This window comes from Hippichthys cyanospilos, chromosome 6 (assembly GCF_059441005.1).
Source record: "Hippichthys cyanospilos isolate Australia breed blue-spotted pipefish chromosome 6, RoL_Hcya_1.0, whole genome shotgun sequence".
NCBI classification, from domain to species: domain Eukaryota; kingdom Metazoa; phylum Chordata; class Actinopteri; order Syngnathiformes; family Syngnathidae; genus Hippichthys; species Hippichthys cyanospilos.
The window spans coordinates 24,011,517-24,038,925 of NC_142374.1; the positions used below are offsets into that span (position 1 = coordinate 24,011,517).

The 27,409-nt window shown below is 40.4% G+C and overlaps 1 protein-coding gene across 1 annotated transcript in view; it reads left to right on the top strand.

The window, feature by feature from the left end:
* Positions 1-27,409, top strand: part of LOC148422910 (solute carrier family 23 member 2) — a 48,237-nt gene that overhangs the window by 9,235 nt on the left and 11,593 nt on the right. The window contains exons 3-9 of the mRNA XM_088416457.1: positions 4,417-4,574; positions 8,623-8,803; positions 10,449-10,630; positions 14,018-14,135; positions 15,676-15,832; positions 21,546-21,799; positions 26,544-26,708. Of these exons, the coding sequence (XP_088272583.1) occupies positions 4,417-4,574; positions 8,623-8,803; positions 10,449-10,630; positions 14,018-14,135; positions 15,676-15,832; positions 21,546-21,799; positions 26,544-26,708 (1,215 nt within the window). The remainder of the gene's footprint in view (positions 1-4,416; positions 4,575-8,622; positions 8,804-10,448; positions 10,631-14,017; positions 14,136-15,675; positions 15,833-21,545; positions 21,800-26,543; positions 26,709-27,409) is intronic.

Consider the following 27,409-nt stretch of genomic DNA (forward strand, 5'->3'; position numbering starts at 1 on the left):
AAAGACGTACGAATACGTCTCTGGGATTGAATGAGTTAAGGCACAGATGGCGCAGCGTTTTTTTTCCCCCCGTCCAAAAAACGCACGACTAAAGACGTTTGACAAGCGCTGATCTAACCGACCGACTAGCTAGCAAACGTTGTGACTCATCAATTGGCAGGGCGTATTTTACGAACGTTCCGTGTCCGAATGTTCGTAAGGTGTTTTTATTTGATTTGATATAAAGGAGCGTCTCGCCAAGCCGGAGCAGATTACGAGTTCTTTTCGCCTCGATGACGTTACGGAGCTAACGGCTAATTACGGCTACGCAAATCCCAGCTTGGCCTCGCATCATAGCTTTGTTTGCATACGAATTTCCGCCAAGGCGGAATATTTCTTTGCAGCTGGTGACCTCGAGGCAAACGAGCGTAGCGTCGCTGCCCGCCCTGCTCAGTTTGGACCGAAACGTTTCACACTGAAAGCTTTCAGTAACTCGAGCTCTCCGAGCGGCCTAATGAAATAAGTGAAAACCGATGACCCGGAATTTTCATATTCGATCGGAAATCAAGTTAGAAATGCCCTTTTGCAATAATACGGCGTGTTCCGCGCGCCCCCGTTATTAGACGCCGCACTCTGATTAACTTTGCATCCGCCGAGTTCAAAAGGAAGATTTGATCAACTTATGAGCGGCGAGGTTTCGTCAGAAAATGTCGTTAACGAAGACTGGGATTTTTCAAGACCTTTTAAATTCAGGCGTGAGATACGGAAGAAAAATCTGTGCCCTACCACAAACACCAAGAAGAAATGCTGTTATATTATATGACGGACATTATATCGAATAATTAGTGAATGGATACTTTGTTATCGTGAAATATCATGAAAATGAAGCGACTCAAAATTGAGGGCTAATATATTGAAAACTGAACGTTGTATTGCGATACTGCGTCACTTTATATTGCAATTTATTGATATCGTCAACCCGGCATTATCTCAATTGCAGTGACCGCAAAGAAATAGGTAAAAAAAAAAAAAGGCTCCAAAATGGCTGTTTCAAACCAAAACACTCGACTTTCTTTGTGAATTGAACATTTTTAAGCCTTCGCTAATTCAAAAAACAACAACAAAAAAGTTCCGAAAATGGCTGCTTTAAATCAAAACAGTCGAATTTCTTTGGCGGTTTCAATTTTCCAAACCTTTGGAAATTTGTAAAAAAAAAATGAATAAAAAGTCTCTAAAATGGCTACTTCAAACCAAAACGGTGAACTTTCTGTGCGGTTTTCAAATTTTTAAACCTTCGCTATTTCATAAACAACAACAAAAAAGTTCCGAAAATGGCTGCTTTAAATCAAAAAAGGTCAAATTTCTATGGCGGGTTCAATTTTCCAAACCTTTAGAAATTGGTAAAAAAAAAAATGAATAAAAAGTCCCTAAAATGGCTACTTCAAACCAAAACGGTGGACTTTCTGTGCGGTTTTCAAATTTTTAAAACTTTGCTATTTCATAAACAACAACAAAAAAGTTCCTAAAATGGCTGCTTTAAATCAAAACAATGGAATTTCTATGCCGGTTTCAATGGTTACCTCAAACCAAAACGGTCGACTTTCTCTTCACTTTTCCAAACTTTTGTAAATCGGTTAAAAAAAGTCCAGAATATGGCTGCTTCGAACCAAAACGGTGGACTTTCTGTGCAGTTTTCAAATTTTTAAACCTTCGGTATTTCATAAACAACAACAAAAAAGTTCCTAAAACGGCTGCTTTAAATCAAAACACACAAATTTCTACGCTGATTTCAATTTTCCAAACCTTTGGAAATTGGTATAAAAATTGAAATAAAAACTTTCAGCACTTTCTGTGCCGTTTTCAAGTTTCCAAACCTTTGGAAATTGGTAAAAAAATTCAATAAAAAGTCCCTAAAATGAAAGGGTAAAAACAAAACAATCAACTTACTGTGCCATTTTCAATTTTTCAATCCTTTGGAAATCGGTTGAAAAAAGTCCTGCTCCAAACCAAAACAATCAACTTGTGTGCTTTCCAATTGTCCAAATTGGTAAAAAAAAAACAACAACAACAAAAAAACAAAAAAAACAAATGCTGTTTCAAAAAATAATGGTGGTCTTTCTGTGCAAATTTCAATTTTCCAAATATTCTGAGTTAATTTTTTTTCCCGGTCTTATCAGTAAGCTAGCAATAAAAACAAAACAAAAAACTCGATTTACACCATTTGTCATCTTTTCTGGGGAATCCTGCTGGGGAACATCCCTTCCCCGGAGTTTTTTTCCCGCCATCAAACACAACCTGTACCAGCCTTCAAAGACATCAGCGTAAATCTATATGATTTAAAACGGGAACGCCAGAAAAAAAAGAAAAAAGAAAACCACACAACGGGGATTGGCCGGAATGTAACGTAAAGGTCGGTAGCGTCGGCGCGGCGCGGCGCGAACACGGCGCCTTGGCAGCGTCAGAAAACTTCAAAGGTTACGATGACGAGAACTGGCGGCGTCTTTGAGAAACCGTGACAGCTTGGCCTTCCTTTCCAGCACCTGCACTTAATCAGGAACGCGCTGCAGGTTTGAAAAAACAAAACAAAAAACAAACTACAAGGCTATTTTGGAAACAATAAGCCAAAAGAAGTTCTCGGCGTAAGTCCTGGCGAAAAAAAAAAGAAAAAAATGGGTCCAAATTCACCGAAAAGGAGAGACCGCGTTTCCTACTGCCAAAGTGCTGGTTTATCGGCGCTGTCATTTTCCATTCAGACATCAGCGGGAAAAAAAAACCGAGGAACGCCAAAGTAGGTCATTTAAATATGATGGACGGGCAATTTCATGACACAATGAAATCCACATTGATGGAAACAATTTGAAATCCTTGGCTTCCAAACACACTTAGTTTCTTTTTAGCAGATATTTAATTCCTGGTACTTGAACTATTTTTTTCCCCCATTATTGGCTAAAACAGGGTTGAAAAAATGGCTGCTACTAGATGAATGACAATCTATTATATTCCTACTTTATTACCTGAAGTAATTGATTACCTTAGTACTTTATTACCTAATTGATTAATTTAGTACCTAATTACATGAGGTAAGTTATTTAGTACTTACCTAAGCAATTTAATACTTCAGTAGCTAAAGTAATCAATCACAGTTGATGCGTTATTGCTACTTATTTTAGTACTTGGAGTAATCAATTACTTTAGGACTAATGCAGTATAGTAAGTTGTAATTCCTTAGATCCAATTCTTGAAAAAAAAAAAAAAAAAAAAAAAAAAAAATATATATATATATATATATATATATATATATATATATATATATATAGGTGTCAAATTTAGCCCATGTCAGGCTCAATTACTGCCATTCAAATTTTGTCATTTTTGGATATATTGAAAACCCGATATTCTATCATGCAATTCCCACGATTTTTGCATGAATCCTTTCAACAGGAACTCGTGAACGGGGCACAAGAGAAATGTTTGTGTTGACGCCCCAAAACCACCGGGTGGCGCTGGCGGCCAATTTATGACATTTGCAAGCCTTCCAATGATCGGCTTAGCCTGGACTCCCGTAATGCAAAAGTCATCAAAAGTCATAATACTCTAATTATGACATCATAGTTATTCCTATTTCATAAATATACTAATATACAGGGCAGTTACTTTTGCTTTAATCGCATTTTTACAATTTTTGTAGGTAAAGGAGGTGTAGGTTCCCCCCGCCCCCAAAAATGATATATGTATGCATATGGCTGACGCCACTGAAAATTTTGAGGGTTTGAAAGTATTTTTATATTTGACGACGTTGCGACCCTTTCAAAGTCAGCACAAGTTGGGTGATAATAAGGCCGGGCTAGTAAAAAAAAAAAACAAAGTGTTGAACGAAAACAACAAAGAATTTATTGGGATCAGCCGGCAGTGGGTGGTAATAAGGACTAACTACATGGCGTGTATGTTCTTGTTAGCGAGCTATCCTCATGAAACCCGATCGTGATTTATGGTTCTCGTTATATCTTGCGTTATTTTTTTGAAGCGCCTAACCTCGGCGCTTCCTCGCGTTATTGTAAAATATACGTGCGTGTTTTGCGGGAAAATGCTAATAAAAAAAGGCAAGTCCCCGCTACAATAAAGGAAGCGTACGAGTTTGAAGTTATTGCCGTTTTTTTATTTTGCGACCTAGCTAAACTGCTATTAAAATTCAGGTTTTGCTGTTAAAACATGTTTTGCACACCTGGAAACGCAAGCCCGTAAGGCCAAATATTACGTATGCGAAAAGAATGTCGATATATACATATTTTTTTTTAAACACGAACCTCACCAGTAGTAAACTTTGCGTCCTAGCGAGACACGCTAATGTGTCACGGCTACGCTAAGATCACCGTGAAGCGAAATTCAAGGCGATTTGTTCAAAAATGAAGCGCTAAGCTATGGTCCGCTGTGCGGCAGCATTACGTCCTGGCGTTCGGCGGCATCATCGCCATCCCGCTCATCTTGGCCGAGCCGCTCTGCATCGGCGACGACAACGTGGCCAAAAGTCAGCTCATCTGCACCATTTTCTTCGTGTCCGGCCTCAGCACGCTGCTTCAGACCAGCGTCGGCGTCAGGTAAATATCCACTTCGCCTGCTTCCATAACGCATCGCTATCAAACACGCGGCACGCGGGCCGAATGTGGCCCGCGAGGAGCTACGATCCGGCCCGCAAAATGATTTTGCGAATCGTTAAAAAAATGTATGGGACGGAATCCATTAGATTGCTGTCAACAGAAAAAAAAACTTACTTTTACGAGAAATGTCCAGATGAGCTTCCCTGACAGAAAGTCTTTACACGATACTAGCGTTCACGTTAGCATTAGCATCTAGCTTTGTTGGGCAGCACGATCAATCGAATTTTAATCGCGAACACGACTTAACGGCTGCCACAATTAATGAAGCTGATCCTGAGCGATTTAACTTTTAAAAAGCCGACTATCTACATGTCAAATCAAGCGCTTTGTCATTCTACCACCAGAGGGCAATGTTTTACACGTTTGCATGGCAAAAGCCTCCGCTTAGCTCAATTAATATATTATTTACCAGTGTGAAATGGCGTTGTTTCTCACCTGATTCCTAACTTATAGACTGCTGTCAATAGAGAATGGGATTTAAAAAAATCCGATTTGTAAATTTTTTTAAATAAATTCGGTTTGAAAAGACCGAAATTGCTAATTGATTAAAATTTAAAAGTGTAAATAATGTACTCGAGTCTAAGCAGGCTTCATTTTTTCATTGGTTTGGACTCATCAAGGAAATTAGTCGTGTTGCCCTGTGTTTTAATGATTATTTACTGTATTTATCTATTTTCGTTTATTATTATTATTTGTAAGTATCAGCTCTTGTATACTGCCAGAATGACGTTGAAGAAAATGACGCGAAAAACATTAATATTGAATCGGAACACCCTTGGTTTCAAACGCGGTAAGGAATTCAAGCTATTAACCACTTGATAAAACACGGCTGTGTGTGAACCGAAAGTCCTTCCGGGTCATAAAGAATTATCCACATCATAGCCTGAGAACGTGTGCAAACCTGTTATCAGGGCAAAAGGTGCCTATGTTAAAAAATGAAAAACGATTGGGCCTTTTTCTTCGTCCTTCATGCCCAGACAAATTTCCCGGGTCATGCTCACGTTACCACACACACACACACACACACACACACACACACACACACACACACCGTCCATAAATAAGCTGTCCAATGTGTATGCAGCTTAGCGCGTACAGCTTCACTTTTGTGTGTCCCGAACCCGCGGGAGCCATTAAGCACGCCGGCGGGGGAGTGAGGAGATGACGACGGCGATGGTGATGCATCCATCTTCATGAGCACGCCGCCGCCTCCCACGCGATTGAGTCGTAGCGAACAACCTGAGCAAATAAGCCGGCCTTTTGTCTGGCGGGGGCGGCCCACGCAGGTCACCAGAAGTCAACGCAAATCTCGCCAAACGGCTCATCTTTGTTTGCTTTGCATCCTTTACGCCCCCACGGGAAAGACAAAAACCTTCGCCCCCCCCCCCCCACCACACTCGTCACGCTGACTGTCAATAAGATTATTATCTGTTAAAAATGTTAACAAATGTTATCCTTTTAATTGTAACAAAAGATAAAAACAATTTCAACTTTCAACAACTACTTTTTGACAGTGTTGAAACAGGTTACAGGTTAGTCTAAAACTGAAAAAAAACCAACATATTGTTAATTACCCATTTCTACATTTAGGGTAAAAAGGCTGTTGATTTTACACAGTACGTTTTTGTAATTGTAAAATCAACAACAACAATTTTTTTAGCGTGTTTTACACAGTACTTTTTGTAATTATAAATTCAACAGTATCAAATATTTTATCGTAAATGTAGAGCGTGTTACAGTGACTTAACGCATTACATTTTGTGATTATAAAATCAACAGTTTCAATACAATTGTTTGATAGTGATATTGATACTGTTGATTTTACAATTACAAAATACTGTACTGTACTTACTGTGTAAAAGCAACTGTAGTAGTACCGTAGTATGTTCTCAACTGTAAAAAAAAAAAAAAAAAAAAAAAAAATATATATATATATATATATATATATATATATATATATATATATATATATATATATATATATATATATATATATGTATATATATATATATATATATATATATATATATATATATATATATATATATATATATATATATATATATATATGTACACAGTATATGTTTTTTTTTGGTAAAATATCATCAACTCAGTTGCCACAAAAGAATCGTTAAGTACGCTAACGCATTTTCTACATATATTGTAATAAAATTGTGCCAATAAAATGGTAAATTTTTATGTTCTACACTGTAAAAAAAAAAAAAAAAATGGCTGTTTTTACAGTAATATACCATCAACTCAGTTAAAAGTTAAATTACGGTAAGACATTTCCTACATTTATGGTAAAAAATTGTATTGATACTGTTGATTTTATAATTACAAAATATACCGCTTTACGATAACACATTTTCTACATTTACGTTAAAAAATTGTATCGATACGGTTGATTTTACACCGTGCATTTTGTAATGTTAAAATCAACAATATCAATCCAAATTTTGACTGTAAATGTAGAAAATGCCTTACCGTCATTTAATTTTTTTAACAGTGTAGAACACGTGACGATAAAAAACACTTCCAATGTTAATTTATTCCATGTCAAATAAAAAAAAAAAGCCTTCCCTTGTAAACGATGTTGTTCCCATCAACAACAGAGGCCGCAGCATCTGTCCAAATGCATGCATGCCAAAGGAATGTGCTTTCTCGTCATATAGTCAAAGGGGTCTGAAACCAATCTTTGATTTATCACAATATGTATTTATCGCATTAAACTGCACATATAAAATATATAAAATACATCTTGATGCGGGCGATGCGTGCCCACGTCAGCACTCCGGAGGCCTTTGCTTTCAACTTAAAAGCGGCGTGGACAGCCAGTTTACGCTAGTAAAACTGCCGAAGGCATTCCGCTTCTGTCACGTCTCTGGTACGACGTGAGAAGCCGCCAAACGACATGCGAACGGAGCGCTTCAAAGTCCGCGCTGTCACATCCGCGCAAAACATGTGGCCGAAAGCGGCGCTCGTGTTAGCATGGGCCAAAATTAAGCTAGCGTCGTCTGTTTACGGCTTTTCGCGTTCGGTGGCGCGACGATAAAATCTGTTTGTGTTTAAAGGGCCGTGAAATGGTCGCTCCAAGCGAAGCTAGCATTAAAGGACATTTGGATGACAGTTGGACTGCGCTAATCGAGTCGTCGTTGTCGTAGTAAAAAATTGGATCCGCTAACCCTAAAATTTGAGTTGAGAAGCGCATGTTCTGATTTTGGGGCGTCGGATAAATCATCTAATGTTTCCGCGCACGTTATATGAGTTTTTCTAGAGACGTTTTTGAGATGTCCTACAGTATGAATGGTCATTGAACGCACCTCTTGTCACCTGTGTGAATGCATACAGTACTTACCGTATTATTTTTTTTTGTTGCCTCTCCACATTTTTTTTGTTTTTTTTGCAAAAACATGTTCATAAAATTAAAAAAAAAAGCAGGAATTATGTTTTATCTTATTCACGATGAAAGGGCTGATGCCACTGAATATTTTGAGGAGTTGAAAGTAAACATACATATTTCTATTTGACGTTGTTATGACCATTTCAAAGTCAGCCCGAGTTGGGTGATGAGCGAAAAATCCCTGGACACCCAGGGGTTAAATGAGAAATGGATTGTGCGGGATTTTATTAAAATAATAAAAAAATAAAATAAAAATGGCTACTTCGTGGATTTCCCATCACAGGTTAGTATCAGAACGAAAGACCACTGTACTCATACTGAAAGAACAAATGGGATGAAAGATCCCTACTGAAAACCTTTTTGGCACAAGAAACCTCCCGTTGCCCCATAGGGTTACCCGCCGCCAGAAACTCTCAGTTTGCTCCGGTCTGATGATATTTCCCATGATTCTTTGACAGGGAAGAACATCTCTATTGTGCAAATGGGATTTTTCTGCCCAAAATTGGCATCGGCATCAAAGATGGGCTTCAGGATCATATCAGATGCATTTTAGGCGTCTAATAAATCATTTTTATTGGTAAACAGGTTGCCAATCCTCCAGGGCGGCACCTTCAGCTTCATCACGCCCACGCTGGCCATCTTGGCGCTGCCCAAGTGGCAGTGTCCCGCCCGGCAAGGGCTCGCCATGTTGTCCGCGCATAACGGCACCAGCCCGTTGCAGGTAGCGGAAAGTAGCGACGAAGTGTGGATGTCGCGAATGCGCGAGGTAAGTCCAATGTGAATGGTATCCATCCATCCATTTTCTAGAGACCGACAAGCATTCGCGCACCCAATCACACCCGAGGATAGTTTTGGATGTCCAATTTACCCGGTCACAGGCCAGACAAAATGAATTATTTTTCAGAGCGTCAAAAAAAAAAAAAGAAAAATCGAAACTGGAGAATATCGTCATCTGACCGAATACAATCGTGAGCACGATTACTTGTATCGTTATTGGGGAACCATACGTAATTGAAGCGAATTTTAAAGCGATTGTGGTAAAACGTAACGAAATGACGGAGAATCTTATTGCTGGTAACGGTTTAAAAATGTCCAGCCAGGATATTCATCCGTCTCTAAAAACTTCCAATTTGTCGCTTTTATACTGGAATGTAGCTCAACAGGCAACCCGCGCGGTAACAAGAATATTTGGGGTCATGAAATGAACGTCCGTCTGGAGAATAAATCTGCCGTTTGTTAAAAGCGCATTATGCATTTTCGCAGCCATTAATCCGGTCTCTGTCAGCAAAGTGTTGCAAAAGAAATCCTCGCGAGAGCCACCATGACTCAAAAATGCTCAGCAGAGGGCCATAACTAATACATTTAGATCTTTGCTGTGATGTGTGAATATAATAATCCCGCAGACAGACGCGTGACCCGTTTGCCCGATTGGGTCAATCCTTAAAATGTCATTGAATTCAGTGTGAGAGCTACAGTAGGAATGACGAGATCAAATATGAAAAGATAGATAGATAGATAGATAGATAGATAGATAGATAGATAGATAGACAGACAGACAGATAGATAAAACGCTAGCTAGCTAGCTAGATAGATAGATAAAACGTTAGCTCGCTAGATAGATAGATAGATAGATAGATAGATAGATAGATAGATAGATAGATAGATAACTAGCTAGCTAGCTAGCTAGCTATCTCACTTATGGTACAAAAGTGAGATAGCTAGCTAGCTAGCTAGTTATCTATCTATCTAAGCTAGCTAGCTAACGTTTGATCGATCTATCTATGCTAGCTAGCTATCGGTTTATCTATCTATGCTAGCTAGCTAACATTTTATCTATCTATCTATCTATCTATCTATCTATCTATCTATCTATCTATCTAGCTAGCTAGCTAGCTAGCTAGCTAGCTAGCTAACGTTTTATCTATCTATCTATCTATCTATCTATCTATCTATCTATCTATCTATCTATCTATCTATCTAGCTTGCTAGCTAGCTAGACAGATACAAAGATAGATAGACTGGTAGGAAGATAATTAGTTTCTTATCAGTGTCTTCATCTTCCAAGTCACATGCTCTTGATTTGAAAAGAGAAAATTACTTTTCCTGTTCCGACACTGGAAAGCTTTAAAATTTCGTGAGACCTGCCTGATACCTGCCGGTGAAACTTTCCCACACCCCGTGAAATGCCTTGAGGGAACCCTAGAGGTCCACGCGCCCCCGCATTTGAGGACCACCGTCATAATAATGTGAATAAATCGTATTGGAATTCAGGAGCATGGTATTTGGAGTGATTCATATCACACCAATCTGGGGTGAATCATATCACATCATCGGAATCACAAATGTACTGAATCATCTCACAAGCGCCTTCAGGCAAAACATCTGACTCATTCCCCATCTTCTCTCGACAGATCCAAGGAGCTATCTTGGTGTCGTCACTGGTCCAGATCATGCTAGGCTTCACCGGCCTGATCGGCTTCGTGCTCCGGTACATCGGGCCGCTGGCCATCGCGCCCACCATCAACCTCATCGGTCTGTCGCTGTTCACCGAGGCCGGCAAGAAGTCGGGCGGCCATTGGGGGATCGCGGCTCTGTGAGTTTGCGCAGCTAATAACGGATGCTAATGCGACTAGCATAGTTTTCATTGCCAGATTGGTTGATGCCTTTTTAGCTTAGCTAACTTGACATTTGGTAAGCAAGTCTAACGTGAGTAGATGTCGAAAATATGATCAGGAAAACAATAACCAAAAATGTAATGGTCATGGTCAAGTGCTCCAACAACTGAACACGCCACCAACACGCTAATTCTATCCATTTAAATACAAACACAATGCGATAGCCTTTTTCAGGCTTTTATTTTGAAGTTTCTTTGCTTTCCCGGAAGCAAAACCCAGTCCCCACAAGCTGCTGAGGTGAGGATAAAAGTACGGTTCAGGTTCTACCGATCTCCGGCGAGTTCGCAACGTCAAACGCGGCGCTCGTCCGCCTGACTGCGGTGTTCTCACACACATGAAACACATCCAGGATGAGCTGCGGAGTCTCGTTTCTTTTTACAACGGCACATTGCATAACCATCAGCAGGCCCCCGTTCAAAGTCCAGACCTTCAACGAGGCCTCGGGCCCGCTTTCGGCAAAGCCTCATCGCCTTTTTTTTTTTTTTTTTTGAGGGGGGTTCTGGGCGGCAGATGAAAGATTTACACCACTGCGGCGAAGGGTCATACATCTTCATCCCTATGCCGCAGTGTTTTTTTTTTCTTCTCCGCTGACTTTGGTGCTGAAAAGCTCCCGTCCCTAACGTCGGATTTGTCAGTACAAGTGGTTTTGTCAAAGGGGTCAGGAGGCTGCAGCTGCAGGCGCTTAACTAGAAGCGCTCGTATTCACTTAGCTTCGTCTCCTAGCTTGAACGAAGAAACATCTGCAGGAACGCTGAGGGACGCTTTGAGTCCCAGTGGACCTTAACTTTTTCAGTGCCTTCAGTGCCATGGATGTTACAAATAACGGAAAGTCCTTTGATTTTTTATGATATACTGTAAAAGAATCAATAGGATTTTTTTTCTGAAATTTCCAGCAGATGATTAGAACGTGGAAGTTCAAAATGCAACGATTCTGACATTTCTAAGTGATTGCGGCTGGACGTGTGAGATTTTGTGTACAAAAATAATCATTGTCCAAATTTTGGCCCATATAAAACCATTCTAAATACAATTTTTGAGATGCATTTTAACAGGATTTATGACATTGATTCTCCTGCAATTTCGGCAAAAATCCATTGAGCGGTGGTCAAACCACGTCAGTAAACAGAAAATTCTTTGTTGACTTGTGTTTCACCTCAAGACAGTAGGTGGCGATAGAGACCAATTAATGGCTAAGTCTTCAAAGTGTCATCATCACATCACAGGCTACAAAGACAGACCATTATTATTATACATTATTTCATGATGTTCTCTGTTTTTTTAGTGATGTACCCCCGTGACAGTAGTTCTCAAATGGGGGTACGGGTGGGTACCCCTGAGTTGAAGGAACTCAAAAGGGTTCTCCAGATTTAAAATAAAACAATGCCCCTTCACTGTAATGTTTTTGTACGTACAGAAGACAATTTACAGGGGGTCCCCAAACTACAGCTTGCGGGCCGGATCCGGACCGCTTCCGCATTTTGTCCTGCCCCCGGGACAATACTAGAGACTCATTATGATTAGTTTTTTCTGTCTGCGCCAGAAGGAAGTATTAATATTTGATTAAGTGCGACATTTTGGAAACCGATAAACGTTCGTCTGCGATCGTCAACCGTTTTGGTTCCAAACTGACGGAGAAGTGTAACGTGGCCCTCGGATGAAAACATTTGGGGACCCGTGATTTGCGGCGTTCACTCCGCCTAACGTACAGCTTTTTGCAATCGGCGATTTTATCTCTTTGCTCATGTTCACGCGGACCAGGTGTACGAAGGAATTCTCGCAACTGATGATTTAGGTCAAAGAGCGGGGAGATTTAAGCAATCCCGACGCTCGCCGGTTTGGACCGATGTTTTCGAACGATTCCTTGCCATCGGCGACGTGATTTAGCGTCTTCCTCGCGAAGCCGCCGAAGATAATTCGACAAATACGATTTGGAAATGGAAGCGCCGCGTGACGGCGATGACGGCGTTATCGGCTTGTTTTGCCGTCTCCTAACCGGCGGTGCGGTGCCCGGCACACATGTTCGGCATTAACTTTCTTGCACTCCTTGTCTTTCGGCGGGAAAAATGTTGCTTTGAATCATGGCGGCCCCTTTCTTTAATGAATGACCGAGTCCCATAATTCAGGGCGGGCCAGCTGTCGTCCCCCCGGCCAACGAGGGAGTCTCGCGTCTGTTTTCAGACACGTAAAGTTTTTTTTTACATGACATTCCCAGGAATATGCTTCCACCTGAGCTGGAGAATGGCCGCGCTGCTGCTCTTTAACATCTGCAGATGTCCCGCTTGTCAATGCGTTCATTCCGACATCATACATCAAAACTCCGAGAGTGTGGAACACCGTTTCAAACTGTTTTTCCCACAGGAAGCAATGGTCATAATTTAATAAACTATTACCGGGGAAATATTTCAACATTCTTCAAGGGGGAAGCGAAGTCTTAAAATATTTTTTTTTATAATACGTTCAATGCGGCAGTGGTCTGATTTCCGTATTTTACGGACCAATATGTTCAATGCGGCACCAATGGTCTGAAGACGGTATTCGGAATACCGTATTTTACGGACTATAAGGCGCACCGGATCATAAGCCGCAACAACAAAGATCCAACGGAAAATCTATTTTTGTCATGAATATGCGAGCCGCAGGTTGTACCATTAGATACTTACGCAGAAAGATGGCGTATGGATGTTTTTCAAATTGTTCTTATTATTTTAACCCTTGTGGCATTATGTTGCAAACTATGGAAATTCCGTAGATTATTTTTTTTTTTAGAACTTAATTACCTAAAGCAGTGGTTCTTAACCTGGGTTCGATGGAACCCCAGGTGGTTCGGTGAGTCGGTCTCAGGGGTTCGGTGGAGCCTCCGCCGCAGAGGTCCACTCCTCAATCTAGTCTGCAGTTAGATGGCACAGTCATTGAAAGAGTCCTGCTCTGAGATTTCCTACCGGTCCTACTGAGCTAAGCTAACGCAGCATTGTTAGCACGGTAATAATTGTCAGCACGGTCTCGGCCACTGCGAGATTGCGACCCCGGTAGGGTTAGGTGCCCCCAAAAAGGTTAAGAACCACTGATCGAAAGTGATCTGTCAGCAAAGTACTTATTACCCAAAATAATTGATTAAGTATAGCGGTACTAAGTAGGACTTATTTATGTATACATATAGTACCTTACTAAAGTATAAAATCTTAAAGAAAGGTAACTACGAGCTTTATTACCTATTAGGTTTCAAAAGGGGTTTTTAAAGTCCGCGTTTGGAACGGGGGCATTTAAACGGGCCGGGGTCCCTACTGAGTCTTTGTTTGCATCCGCAGCACGGTGTGCCTCATCCTGCTCTTCTCGCAGTACCTGAGCAAAGTGGACGTGCCGCTCATCGCCTACAAGAACAAGAAGTGGAAGGTGTTCCACTACCCTCTCTTCAAGCTCTTCTCGGTGAGTCAGCGGGCGCCGGGCTTGAACTCGGTTGCCCCGGCCTCTGCCGCACAAAGCGCCGTGTTTTTTTTCTGTATCGCTGTTGAGTAACACCGGCTCGCACCTGCGACGCTGGCCCCGCTCCCGAAGCATGTCAAGCCGCGGAATGCCGTAGCGCTTGAGCGCCCCAGTGTTATCTTCATCTTCAAGACACCCGAGAGCTCTCTGACTCACTCCCGCTCCCGGCGTTAAATTACATAAAAAAATAAATAAATCAGTCAATAGAATTTCTGCTGATCTTTCAATGGGCGCTTTAATATTAAACACACAACCAATATAGGGTGTCCTGGCGGAACGGAATGAGATTTTTTTTTGTTTATAAGCAACATTGAAAGAGCGGCTAACGCCCAGTTGTGCGTATGTTACCGTTTGACTGTTTTGAACCGAGGGAAGTCAGGACAAAAAGTTTCTTTACAATTTTCACTTCTATGCCAAGCGTTGTCAATTGAGCGAAGACGCCTCGGGGCGCTCAATGAGTCGATTGAGGTCGATCGGTGGACCAGAATGGCTCACCGGTGTCAAACTCACGGCCGGGGGGCCAAATCTGGCCCTCCGCGTCTTTTTATGTGGCCCGCGAAAGCAAATCATGGAAATTACAAGAGGGGGGCAACTTACAAGATGTTTTATTGTGCATTTCCCGCGATTTTTGCATGAATCCTTTCAACGGCAACTCGTGAACAGGGTGCAGTAGAAAGTTTTGTGTTGAGACTCCAAAACCACCGGATGGCGCTAGCGGACAACTTATGACTTTTGCAAGCCTTTTGCATGACTTCATTGAGTGGCTTAGCCTGGACTCCCATAATGCAAAGTTCTTGCTATGCATCGTGGGACTCATAGCTGACAAAGGGCTTCCATCCAAGAACTAAATGTTGCAGGGAAGCTTTTAGTTTGCTGCGGGGAACTTTTTTCTTTCGTGCAATGCATAACATTCTATCTTCTATCATTGAATAGCTATTAACGCTGTTTTTTTTCCTCACAAAACGAAACGTCTTGGAATATATACCGTATATGTAAATATACGTACAGCATGTATGAATAGGGCTGATGCCACTGAAAATGTTGAGGGGTTGAAAGTACAAAATTATTATATTTGACGATGTTATGACCCTTTCAAAGTCAGCTCAAGTTGGGTGATAATAAAGGGTTATAGGACGCACCCATTCTTTTGAATATGAATATAACATCCGCCATCTCCAGAATCAGGAAAACAAATGGCTGATTCGGAGCGCCCTTAAGTCGGATCAAAGCAGCTTTGAAGGTTTGAAAACCCTTCAACGTTGGCTTCCTTGAACCTGAGCATACCCTGATCCCGTCGCGTTATCTGCCCCGTATAATCCCCAGCGCACAGCAACACGTCCCGATAATGGCAACAGACCAAATCCAGGAAGTCCAAATAACATATTTCAAGGGATTGTTCTTTGGAACCGTTCCACCGGAATCTGATAGCGTACCGAACGTCCCAGTTTGCCTCATGTAGATTTTTCTCCCGCCTAAACGTCAGGCCTTGTTCGGAATGTGCGGCGGCTGGCTGGTGTGCTTCCTGCTGACCGTCTTCGACGTGCTGCCGTCCAATTCGGACAAGTACGGTTACTCGGCCAGGACCGACATCAACCTGGATGCTGTGGCCAACTCGCCCTGGTTCCACATTCCCTACCCAGGTAACACCACCCCAACATTGCTGAGAAAACAAGTTCTCCAAAACGTTCCAAAGGCCAGAAAGATTCAGAAATATCAAATATATAGTTAGTTATAAATCCGTAGTCGGCGATCAGATTTTTATTTTGTTCTTCGAAGGCCAACATTCTGCAAATAACGGCGCAGATAATTGGCAGGGCAGATAATAGTTTAATTCAACAATAAAAATTCCACAACAAAAACGAGGGCAAAGACCAAGAAAATATATTAAGGTAAAACGGCATCTATATAACTCATTTTTTTTCATCAAAAAAAAAAAAAAACTCTTGTAATAAACAAAATAGATACTATAAATGAAAAAAAAAAGTGTACTTTGGGGGTACTATTAGGCGGGTAACTCCCACGCTCAACGAGTCCGAAACGTTTGAATGGATTTGCAGCGCCTGTGCCGTTGCGTCTGCTTTATCTCCGATATTTTTCAAAGGCTCTTTTCAAACATCCCTGGGAGACAGTCTTCCTATACGACTGCGTCTCACAGGCGTGCCTGGAGTGTATACATGTAAAAAAAACATATATACCCTGACATAAGTGCAACGGTCACCACAGGTTACTGGAAATCATTTATAAAAAGACGATTATGCGGCAAAAGCAGACACGCAAACAATAAACGATCATTCGAACATGGCATCCCGGGGCACAATGGATATTTTTTTTTTCCCACAAAATAAAAACGCTCCCAGATGCCTTAATAACATGTATGTTTGTTGCCTTCTTCAAAATAGCCAATGGATTGAGAATTATCGTACTTTACGCACGATATGTCGCCGCGGGGCCGATGGCGAGTCGGGAATTCATTACCATGAAGGCTGCGGGTAAAACTAGCGGCGGCTGCAAATTTAGACTCGAATGTAACTGCTCAGCACACGCTAGCCCTCACAAAGGCTTTGAAATGATCGCAAACGGTCGATGATAATTATAATAATCACAACAATGAAAGCTCTGATTTTTCTAGCATTTTTTTCTAGCATTTTTAGCATTAGCTAGATTTTGCTGTTGGCTGATTGCTGGCTAGCTAGCCTGGCTTCAGAGTTTTTTGTTTTTCCCTCATAAAGAAGCAGCCAATTGAAAAGGCGTAGCAAGAAGCTAGAGCTTATCAAGCCAACGCCTTTTTTACAGAACAAAATGTAATAATAATCATAACAAAAGCTCAGATTTTTATGGTGTCTTTCAATAAACCCAAGTAGGGACAACACTAAACGTATCTTATCATTAGCACGCGCTAGTTTTCACTGCTGGCTGATTGCTAGCTAGTTACCACTTTAAGTACGATTTTTTTTTTTTTTGACAAGCTTCAGTCTGAATAACAATGGAAATTGTTTTTTTTATGGTGTCTTTCAATGAACCCAAGTAGGGACAACACTAAACGTGTCTTATCATTAGCATGCGCTAGTTTTCACTGCTGGCTGATTGCTAGCTAGTTACCACTTAAAGTACGATTCTTTTTTTTTTTGACCAGCTTCAGTCCAAAAACAACCTGATTGGTTGCTTTCAATCTTAGAAAAAAGCTATAGCCTATCAAGCCTACACCCTTATTACGCAACATAATATAATAATAATCTTAATAAATGTTTTTATTATCATAGAGGACGCAAAGTACAGATAACAATAACTGGGTGAAATAAAATGTGGAGTTTGTTTAGGCATGCTATTTTAGCATCAGCATTAGCTAGCATTCCCTACCGGGAAATCCCTATCAATCAAAAAAACGTAGAAAGAATCCAGAGTTTATCAACCCCTTTTTTCAAAACATAATGTGATATTCATAATAACAAAATCTCAGATTGTTATGGCGTTTTTCAAGGGTAGGAAGAAATTACTGCTGCTCAAGCCATACAAACAGATTCATCAGCTCACAAAAGAAACAAAATACATAAATGGTCCATTTGCAGTGAAGAAAGTTAAGAGTTGATTGGATGTTCCTGGAATTGGCATTAACTGTACAACAAAGTATTTGGGGGCTTCATTCTGTCCGAGAAACGTTGCACTGAGTACATTATGTTTGTTTTTACCCCCATTCCAAATGTATCATTGGCACAAACATGACCACAACTATGCAAACTTATGAATTCAATTATATTCCGCTTATTTGACGTACAGTCCTTGGCTCATTTTGCAACATTTTTACTTGCCGTGTATAATAATGAACAAAGTTAAGAATTTTCCATATATTTTGGTTTGTTTTGCTACAGTTACTTCAACAATAAATGATCACACTTCTTATTTACTTCTGATTTCAAAACTACTAAGCCATCAACGTGTTGTGTACAGTAACAATACTACGAGACGAATTAAAATGAACCGGTTCCCTCGTCATATCGGACCAATGAGGGAAGTTGCAGCCTCTGCCTAAGCCTAACCTCTACCCTAACTCAAATCAAACTCAAAAAGAGGTCTGAACAAGTCAATGCCCTCACAAATGCGTGTAGAAAACTCAAGGCGGTTCTAAAAATGACTGATGTGTCCTTGCGAGAACCCAGAAACCTTGTTGCACAGAAGCTCTTCTTCTTCTCAATGATGAATGAAGACAGCTGGAATGACAAATACGGCACAGCCGGCGCTCATTAGGGTGTCACCGGGAGGGCGTTAGCATCGCCGTCGGAGATCACTTGTTTAGATTGTGACAAATATGCGCTCAGCCCTCACTGCTCATTTTCTGCATGTTCCCCTACCGTTTCCGGAAGCAGACTACACACACGCGCAGGGAACAGAAGATGCCTTCAAAACCACGGCTCATTGGAAGATAGCGATTGGTGGCAAGAGAGTATTTTCAAGCGACGCAAAGTGACTAGCATATGTATAGATTGAGGAGGGCTGGAAGTCTTTTCTGCTACTTGTCTCGGAAAGGGATCGGACCCTGATGAGGAGAGGCAAAATCCACTGAATGGTCCCCCTCAAAATGGAAGAAAAGAAGCAAGGGAGGAACTTTGAGGAAATGAAGGAAAGAATGAAGGAAGGATGGAGAGAAAGAGGACAAGAACAATGGAAGAAAGCGAGGAATGAAGGACGGATTGAAGACATTAAGAGGAAGGGGAGCTGAAGGAAGAATGACACGAGGGAGGATGGTAGAGAAAATGTGGGAAGATGCACAAAAGGAAGGAATGACGGAAGGAAGCTAGGAAGGTTGGAAAAGAAAAAAGAAGGGACACGGAAAGAAAAGGAATGAAGGAGGGCAGGAAGGATTTATGGACGCAAGGTAGGAAGGAAGGCAGGATGGTAGAAGAATGGAAGGAAAGAAGAAAGGACAGGACAGATGGAAGGAATGAAGGAAGGAAAGATGTATGAATGGGATGATGGGTAGAAGGAAAAAAGGAAGCAAGTACAGAAAGAAGGATGAATACAAGAGATGGAAGGAGATAAGGATGGAAAGACAGAAGAAGGAAGGGATGATATAAGGAAGGAATAAAGGATAAAAGGAAGGATGGAAGGAATAAAGAATGAAGGTGGGAAGGAAGGACAGTTGATGTATAATAGAAAAGAGTAAGGTTTGAAGGAAGGAACAATGAAGGTTGCAGCCTGATGGAAGGAAGGAAAGTTGGAAGGAAGGATGTAAGTAAGTAAGTAAGGAAGGAAGGAAGGAAGGAAGGAAGGAAGGAAGGAAGGAAGGAAGGAAAGAAGGAAGGAAGGAAGGAAGGAAGGAAGGAAGGAAGGAAGGAAGGAAGGAAGGAAAGGAAGAAAGGAAGGGTGCATGTATGTATGGAAGGAAGGAAAGAAGGAAGGAAGAAAGCAAGGAAGGAAGGAAAGAAATGTTGGAAGGAAGGATGTACAGATGGGAGAAAGTAAGGACAGGAAGAAGGATGAATGGAAGAAAGGAAGGGTAGAGGGATGGGGGAAGGGAAGGAAGGACGCCTGGATGTATGGAAGGATATATGGAAGGAAGGAAGGAACAATGAAGGTTGGAGGGATGTCTGATGGAAAGAAGGAAAGTTGGAAGGATGTAAGTTAGTAAGTAAGGAAGGAAGGAAGGAAGGAAGGAAGGAAGGAAGGAAGGAAGGAAGGAAGGAAGGAAGGAAGGAAGGAAGGAAGGAAGGAAGGGAAGAAGGAAGGAAGGAAGGAAGGTAAGATGAAGGGTGTATGGATGTATGGAAGGAAGGAAAGAAGGAAGGAAGAAAGCAAGGAAGGAAGGAAGGAAGGAAGGAAATGTTGGAAGGAAAGATGTACGGATGGGAGAAAGGAAGGACGGAAGAAGGATGAATGGAAGAAAGGAAGGAAGGATGCCTGATGTGTGGAAGGATGTATGAAAAGAAGGAAGGAAGGAAGGAAGGAAGGAAGGAAGGAAGGAAGAAAGGATGTATGGATGGGAGAAAAGAGGAAAGGATGAATGGAATAAAGGAAGGTATGATAGAGGGATGGAGGAAGAAAGTAAGAACGAAGGCAGGAAGGAAGGTTGCATGGATGGGAGAAAGGAAGGATGGTTGCAGGAAAGAATGTGTCGAAGGAAGGAAGGATAAACATTGGAAGGAAGGACGCACGAACGGGAGAACGGAAGGAAGGATAGAGGGATGGGGAAGGAAGGATGGACGTAAGGAAGGATCACACAGAAGGTCGTCTGTTCTGTCATTTTTTTCCCGGTGGATTTTCAGCTAAGAATGTCGGAGGCATTTTATGACGACACCTGGAAACGCTTTGAACTTCTTTTAGGTGGAAAAAATGCACATTATGTCTCCATTAAAGACACACGTGTGTACTTTGACGTGTAGCGGGACATAAATAAGACTTCGACTGCGGCATACGCGGCCAAACGGAAAGCTCGCCACGATCGGAATGGATGGAGCGCGTCCGGGAAGTTGAAGCGAAAAATGAAAAAAAAAATGTTTTAAATAAATAACTGGTATTGATGCCAAAAAAAACAAACAAAAAACATTTTTGGGAGCAAAATACTGGGGAAAAAAAAAGAAAAAACATACATAAGTACCCGGGAGTGAGGGTCTGAAACAAAACGTAAAACTATGTCTTTGGGATTGAATGAGTTAAATATTCACGACCCGCTATGTTGTTGGGTGAGGTAACATTTGATGGATCCTCACTACGCCCTGACATCATGGCCGCAAACACGAAAGCGCTCCAACCTGGCGAGTGACGGGACGAGCGCTTGACGGAATCCAGAACCCGTCCGCAAGGTCACACATCAGGAACTCATTCAGCCCCAAACAACGTGCGAGAACTCTGGGAAACGCTGCACACCATTCGCTAGGATGACTTACATTAGAGTAAAAATATCGGCACGAAATTAAACCTCAGTCGTCGTTGATCAAATTACGAGCAAATTTTATGATATAGTCGGAGGTAAAACGGCTCAATTCATACGCAGTGGTCTTTCGTTACGAAAGAGTTACGAAAAATATTGTCTCTAGTTACGAAAGAAAAGTCAATCCGATTGCTCATTAAATTAAATACTCTCGAATTTGACGATATAGTCAAAGCTAAAACAGGGATACCTCTACTTACGAACGTCTCTCGTTACGAAAAATTCTGCTTACGAAAAAGATTGTCTCCAAAATTATTCCAATTGTTTCTCAAATCTTATGATATAGTTGAAGCCAAAACATCTTCATTAATGTACGGTTGAAGCTCCTCCTACGAGTTTCTCTAGTTACGAAAAATTCCGGTTACGAAACGCCCTTTCGGAAAAATATTGTCTCTGTCGGGGAATTACGGTAAATCGCGTTCTGTCGGCAGGTCAGTGGGGCTTGCCCACCGTCAGCGTGTCATCGGTACTGGGCATGATGGCGGGCGTTTTGGCGTCCACCATGGAGTCCATCGGCGACTACTACGCTTGCGCCCGGCTGTCCGGGGCGCCGCCGCCGCCGACCCACGCCGTCAACCGCGGCATCGGCGTCGAGGGAATCGGCTGCATACTGGCCGGCCTGTGGGGCACGGGCAACGGGACCACCTCTTACAGCCAGAACATCGCCGCGCTTGGCATCACCAAGGTACGCTCCAACCATGCCCATTTTTATATATATATATATATATATATATATATATATATATATATATTGATTATACAAGTAAAAATAAAAGCAATAATATAAATAAAGCAAGTAGGACAAAAGTTACATGTATTTAAAATGTACACATTGTCCTTGTCTGAAGATTTTTCACAGAAATTATTCATTATTATTAATTATTATATAAAATCGGAACTATCCAGGATGACCAGTTTGACACCCACCCTAATATATATATATATATATATATATATATATATATATATATATATATATATATATATATATATATATATATATATGAGTTACATTAGCCGTTCTCAAACGGGAGTAAAAATATCATAAATCTGTAAATCAATTAAAAAATAAACACAGAATATCCAATGCATTGATATATATATATATATATATATATATATATATATATATATATATATATATATATATATATATAAATTTTTTAATATAATTGATTACACTATCAATTAGTCCACTGATAAATTGAATAATCGTCTGGCATTTTATTTTTGAGGAAAAAAGTGTATTTCAATCATTTTTCTCAATTACCGTTTATCAACCAACGACTGGTGTTTATTTTGTAACATTTACCCCCCTAAAAAAGCCGATGTCTGCAAATATCGTATTATGATTCAACTAAAAAGATAATTGTCTGTTTTCACAAAAGCCCGAATAAATCAGAGGATAATGACCGATGACCGTTTGAAATTTGACAATTTGAAGTTGAGACCATTACTGGATTATTAAATTAGTTGTCAATTCATTTAATAATTGATTGAAGCGTTGATTGATTCCTTTTGACAGTTCTAACCCTTAAAAATCAGCGCAGAGGCAATTCATCATCGCGTGAGTTGGATTCATTGAACATTTCAACCTTAGAACGCTGTCGCTCCTCTCCGATTTCTCCTCCTACAAAAGTTCCTAGCAAAGCTTTTTAGTGTCAATCGCTCAGGCGCATTGTTGAGACGGACGCACGGGGTCGTTCTGGGTTTTTTTTTAAATCGAGGAGGACGGTAAAGTTGCAAGACGCGCCCTCAATCGTCGACTTGTCAGCGTTGGCCGCTAGGCGTCCGTGCAAAATCAGATTGTGCCGGCGTGACATTTGAGACGGGCCCTTAAGTGAGGTCGACGCAGGTGCGCTCACGAGCCCCAAATCCGGACTTGAGACTCAAACTTTCAAACTCCGACCCGCGTTTGAAAGTTCAACACCGGTTCCCAAGTCAACTTTAAAAGCCCAAATCGATTCCGATTCCAAATTTGAACGCACCCAGATGAAAATGTTTGGCCGAAATCAAAAAGGTCAAACGCTTGGCAGAAAACCAAAAAAGAAGAAACATTTACCGAATAATTAATCGACTATTTACTTGATTTAGCTCATGAAGTACGAAAGTAATCAATGACCTTAGGCAATCAAGTACTAATCGATTAATACTTCAGTACTGAAAGTAGTTATCCATTACTTTATTCCCTAAACTAATCAATTACTTTAGTACGTTTGTGTTTAAAATAATAATTTTAGTACTTGATTACCTGAAGTAATCTGTTACCTTGGTACTTAATCACACAAGTAATTGATTACTTTAAAAACTCATTCATGTACTTGCTACAGATAATTAGGTACGTAAATATCGTAAATAGGTACGTAAATAATAATTACTTTAGGCAATTAAGTACAGAAGTAATCAATGAATACTTTAGTACTGGAAGTATTTAGTCTTGTACTTGAGTCCCTAAAGTATTCAATTACTTCAGTACTTTCGGACCAAAAAATGATCACTGACCAACTGAAGTAACAATAATTGAATACTTTATGTTCTTGCCTTAGGTAATTAAGTACTAAGTAATGGATTAGTACTTAGTACTTCATTTAAGGAAATTGATTACTTTGACATTTAATTAACAAAATTACTAACCCAAAAGTAATCAACTACTTCAGTACTTAATCACACAAGTAATTGATTACTTTAATAACTCATTCATGTACTTGCTATAGATAATTAGGTACGTAAATATCGTAAATAGGTACGGTAAGTAATAATTACTTTAGGCAATTAAGTACAGAAGTAATCAATGAATACTTTAGTACTGGAAGTAATTAGTCTTGTACTTGAGTCCCTGAAGTATTCATTTACTTCAGTACTTCCGGACCTAAAATGATCACTGACCAACTGAAGTAACAATAAATGAATACTTTATGTTCTTGCCTTAGGTAATTAAGTACTAAAGTAATGGATTAGTACTTAGTACTACATTTAAAGAAATTGATTACTTTGACATTTAATTAACAAAATTACTAACCCAAAAGTAATCAACTACTTCAGTGCTTTAGTCATCATTTAGCTTCTGAGTAGTTTACTTTAAGTATTTATTTGAGGTAATTTAGTACTAAAGTAATTGATTACCAAAAAATAAAAGTAATGGATTAATACTTTAGCATTTTAATTAATTGATAACATTGGGCATTTAAGCACCAAAATAAATAAATAAAACTAACCTAAAAGTAATTGATTACTTCAGTACTTTAGTACCTAAAGTAATCAATTACTTTCTTACTCAACTACATAGTGTAATTAATAACTGTAGTACTTTTTACATTTTTCGACTTTCCTTTAGACATACAGTTAAAACAAAAACAAAAAAGTAAAAAAAGGAAAGGAATCTGAGCGGCGGTAGTGCGACGTGACCTTGAGGCGTCCGTCATCACTTTGCGTTGGATTGAGGCGCCACTTAACGCCTTTGCCGGGGAATGTTTCTCCGAGGAGAAAGTGGAGAGGGGCAACATGAGGCGCGTTTCACCCCAGCGCTTTACCGATCTTCTGTCAACGCCTCCGTCGTTTGGAGCGGAACTTTCAAAAGTCATCAAACACTTCAAATATGCTTTTTTTTTCTCAGGTTCACTGATACTTGTCAATACAATCCAAGGAGCGACACTGTCGTCTTTAGTGTTGCCTGATGAAAAATACCTGCTTAATTTCAAGACCCGTTAAAAAATAAAAATAAAGCTTTTAGGACATAGCGTGCTTTCATGTCCTCATACGGACCCTTTGCGTGGAACATGAGGTGATTTTTTATGTATTTTTTGGCTGCTCATTAACGCTTGATGGGGCATCTGTTAAAACCTAAAACCTCATAAAATGCAAATTGGCGTCATTTATGGCTGCGGTTGTAATTTACTGCAGGTCACAAACATCTTGGCTTGCTCTTAAAACACAACAGTTGCAAGACAGGCCTTCCATATAGTGATATCAGCACTATTGGTATCAATGACCATACCGATCTACTAATTATAAATTTGATACGGATTCACGTGTCAGAGTGACATACAACATTTTGCGAAGGACTAACCAAACTCAAATTTTCCCATTGGTTGCGTGATATTCCAATTAATTTGCTTTTACTTTGAAAACACTCGTGTTTCTGTCATGGCAGCATTAAATCCAATTTGTGGATACCGGGGCGATACCTGCCGTTGTCTAGACATACGAGTATCGTCCGCTCTCTTGGACCACTTTCACAATCACAGAAATTTCAAATGAGTAGCAGTATTTAAATATCAAAAATACTTGTGGTACTTGGTATTGGTATCAATGAGGATACCAATCAATAATTGATTATTGGTATCGCTCTGGAAAAAAATAATATATCGAACAGCCTAGAGATTTCAAATGAGACGAATATCAAAAGTACTAGTGGTATCAGAACTTGGTTTTGGTATCAGTGATTGTTCAATAGTTGAGTTTTCGTTTTTAGGCTTTTAGGGAGAAATCTGTTGCCTCATGTTTCAATTAATTTGCTGTTAATTTGAGAAGAGAACAGTACCTCAGGAATCCAATTAAAATCTCACACACACCCTTTTCAATGTTACTTTAAAGCACTTGTTTCGAGCCTTGACGGATATTTTGGTATTGGTATCAGTGACTACTCTATCATTGGGTATTCATTCTGGTATCGGTTTGAAAAATATCCGGTATCAGAAATCCCTACTAATGCAAATGCCCATCTGCATAAAACTTAAAATGACGGCATACAGCATTTTGCAAAGGAGTCACTATCAATAAATTTTGCAATTAATTTACTCTTAATTTGAGGGAAAAAAAATCTACTGTTCCTGTCATGGCATTAAAATAGATTTTCTGATATCCACAGAAACCCTGGTAAAATTGCAGGGACCACTCGATGTGGGTTGACGCGCAGCAACAATTTAATGGATCTTCCAATTAATTTGCTCTTGATTTGAAAAGAAAAAATATACAGTTCTTGTGACAGCATTAAAAGGCACTCAGTTCAATTTAAACGGTGTTGAAAAATCCCTTTGAGCAGTGCTGCGTTACAAGTTGGAGTTGGGTCAGGGTGAAATACGAAAACGCTAATTTCGAGATGTCACGCAAACATCCAGCGCATATGCTGAAATCCTGACTTGTAGTCCAGGATTGCTACGTTCCAAGCTTCAGTCATTATTTCCTTTTTTTTTTTGGTCTTCAAACTTGGAGACGGGCCATCAACGCTATTGATTTTGGACAGAGCGCAAATACCCGAGAGTCCACCATGAAATGTAAATAAATTAACATGTTGATGTACATTTGATGCACTTGACATGTCTGCTTCGTGAATCCAAGTCGGCAACCCGCCGGCCAAGACCAACGCGGTGGAAACTCTCTGAAGGCTTTGTACTACCCCCCCCCCCCCCCCCTCCCCCCACGCACCCTAGGTTGGCAGCAGACTGGTGCTCCAGACAACTGGAATCCTTATGATTGTCCTGGGAATCTTTGGGAAGTTCGGAGCCGTCTTTATTACCATCCCGGATCCGGTTATCGGGGGCATGTTTCTGATTATGTTTGGAATGATCGCCGCCGTGGGGATATCCAACCTGCAGGTACTGAGACACGCCCCGAAATATCGTAAAACGCATGCATTCTTTTCAAGATTTTGTTTTCCTTGATTTTCACGCTGCATCGTTTTTGTACGGTGGCCCTTAAACCACACAAACAAAAATACTAAGCAAGCACAAAACAAAAGACCTTACAGGAGCGTGGCACGCAATGCTGTCGGATGTCGCGGGTGGTGACGGGTTGGGCTATGTTATGCCGCTCCTTCTCCCAAAACCCTTTCCCCAGACAGCTACATGTTGTGCGAGATATGTTGTAGTGTCTTTTTGTTGATTTTTTTCCCAGACTTAAACCATGCCCTCAGTTTGGGGCATCGTTTTTTCCCTCTATAGATCAATCAATCAATCAATCAATCAATCAATCTATCTATCTATCTATCTATCTATCTATCTATCTATCTATCTATCTATCTATCTATCTATCTATCTATCTATCTATCTATCTATCTATCTGTCTGTCTGTCTGTCTGTCTGTCTGTCTGTCTGTCTGTCTGTCTGTCTGTATCTGTCTGTTTGTCTGTCTCTATCAGCTAGCTAGCTAGTTATCTTGTTATCTAGCTCTATCTATTAATGCTAGCTAGCCGGCTATCTTTTTAGCTAACTCTCTATATTAATGCTAGCTAGCTGGCTCTCTATCTATCTATCTATCTATCTATCTATCTATCTATCTATCTATCTATCTATCTATC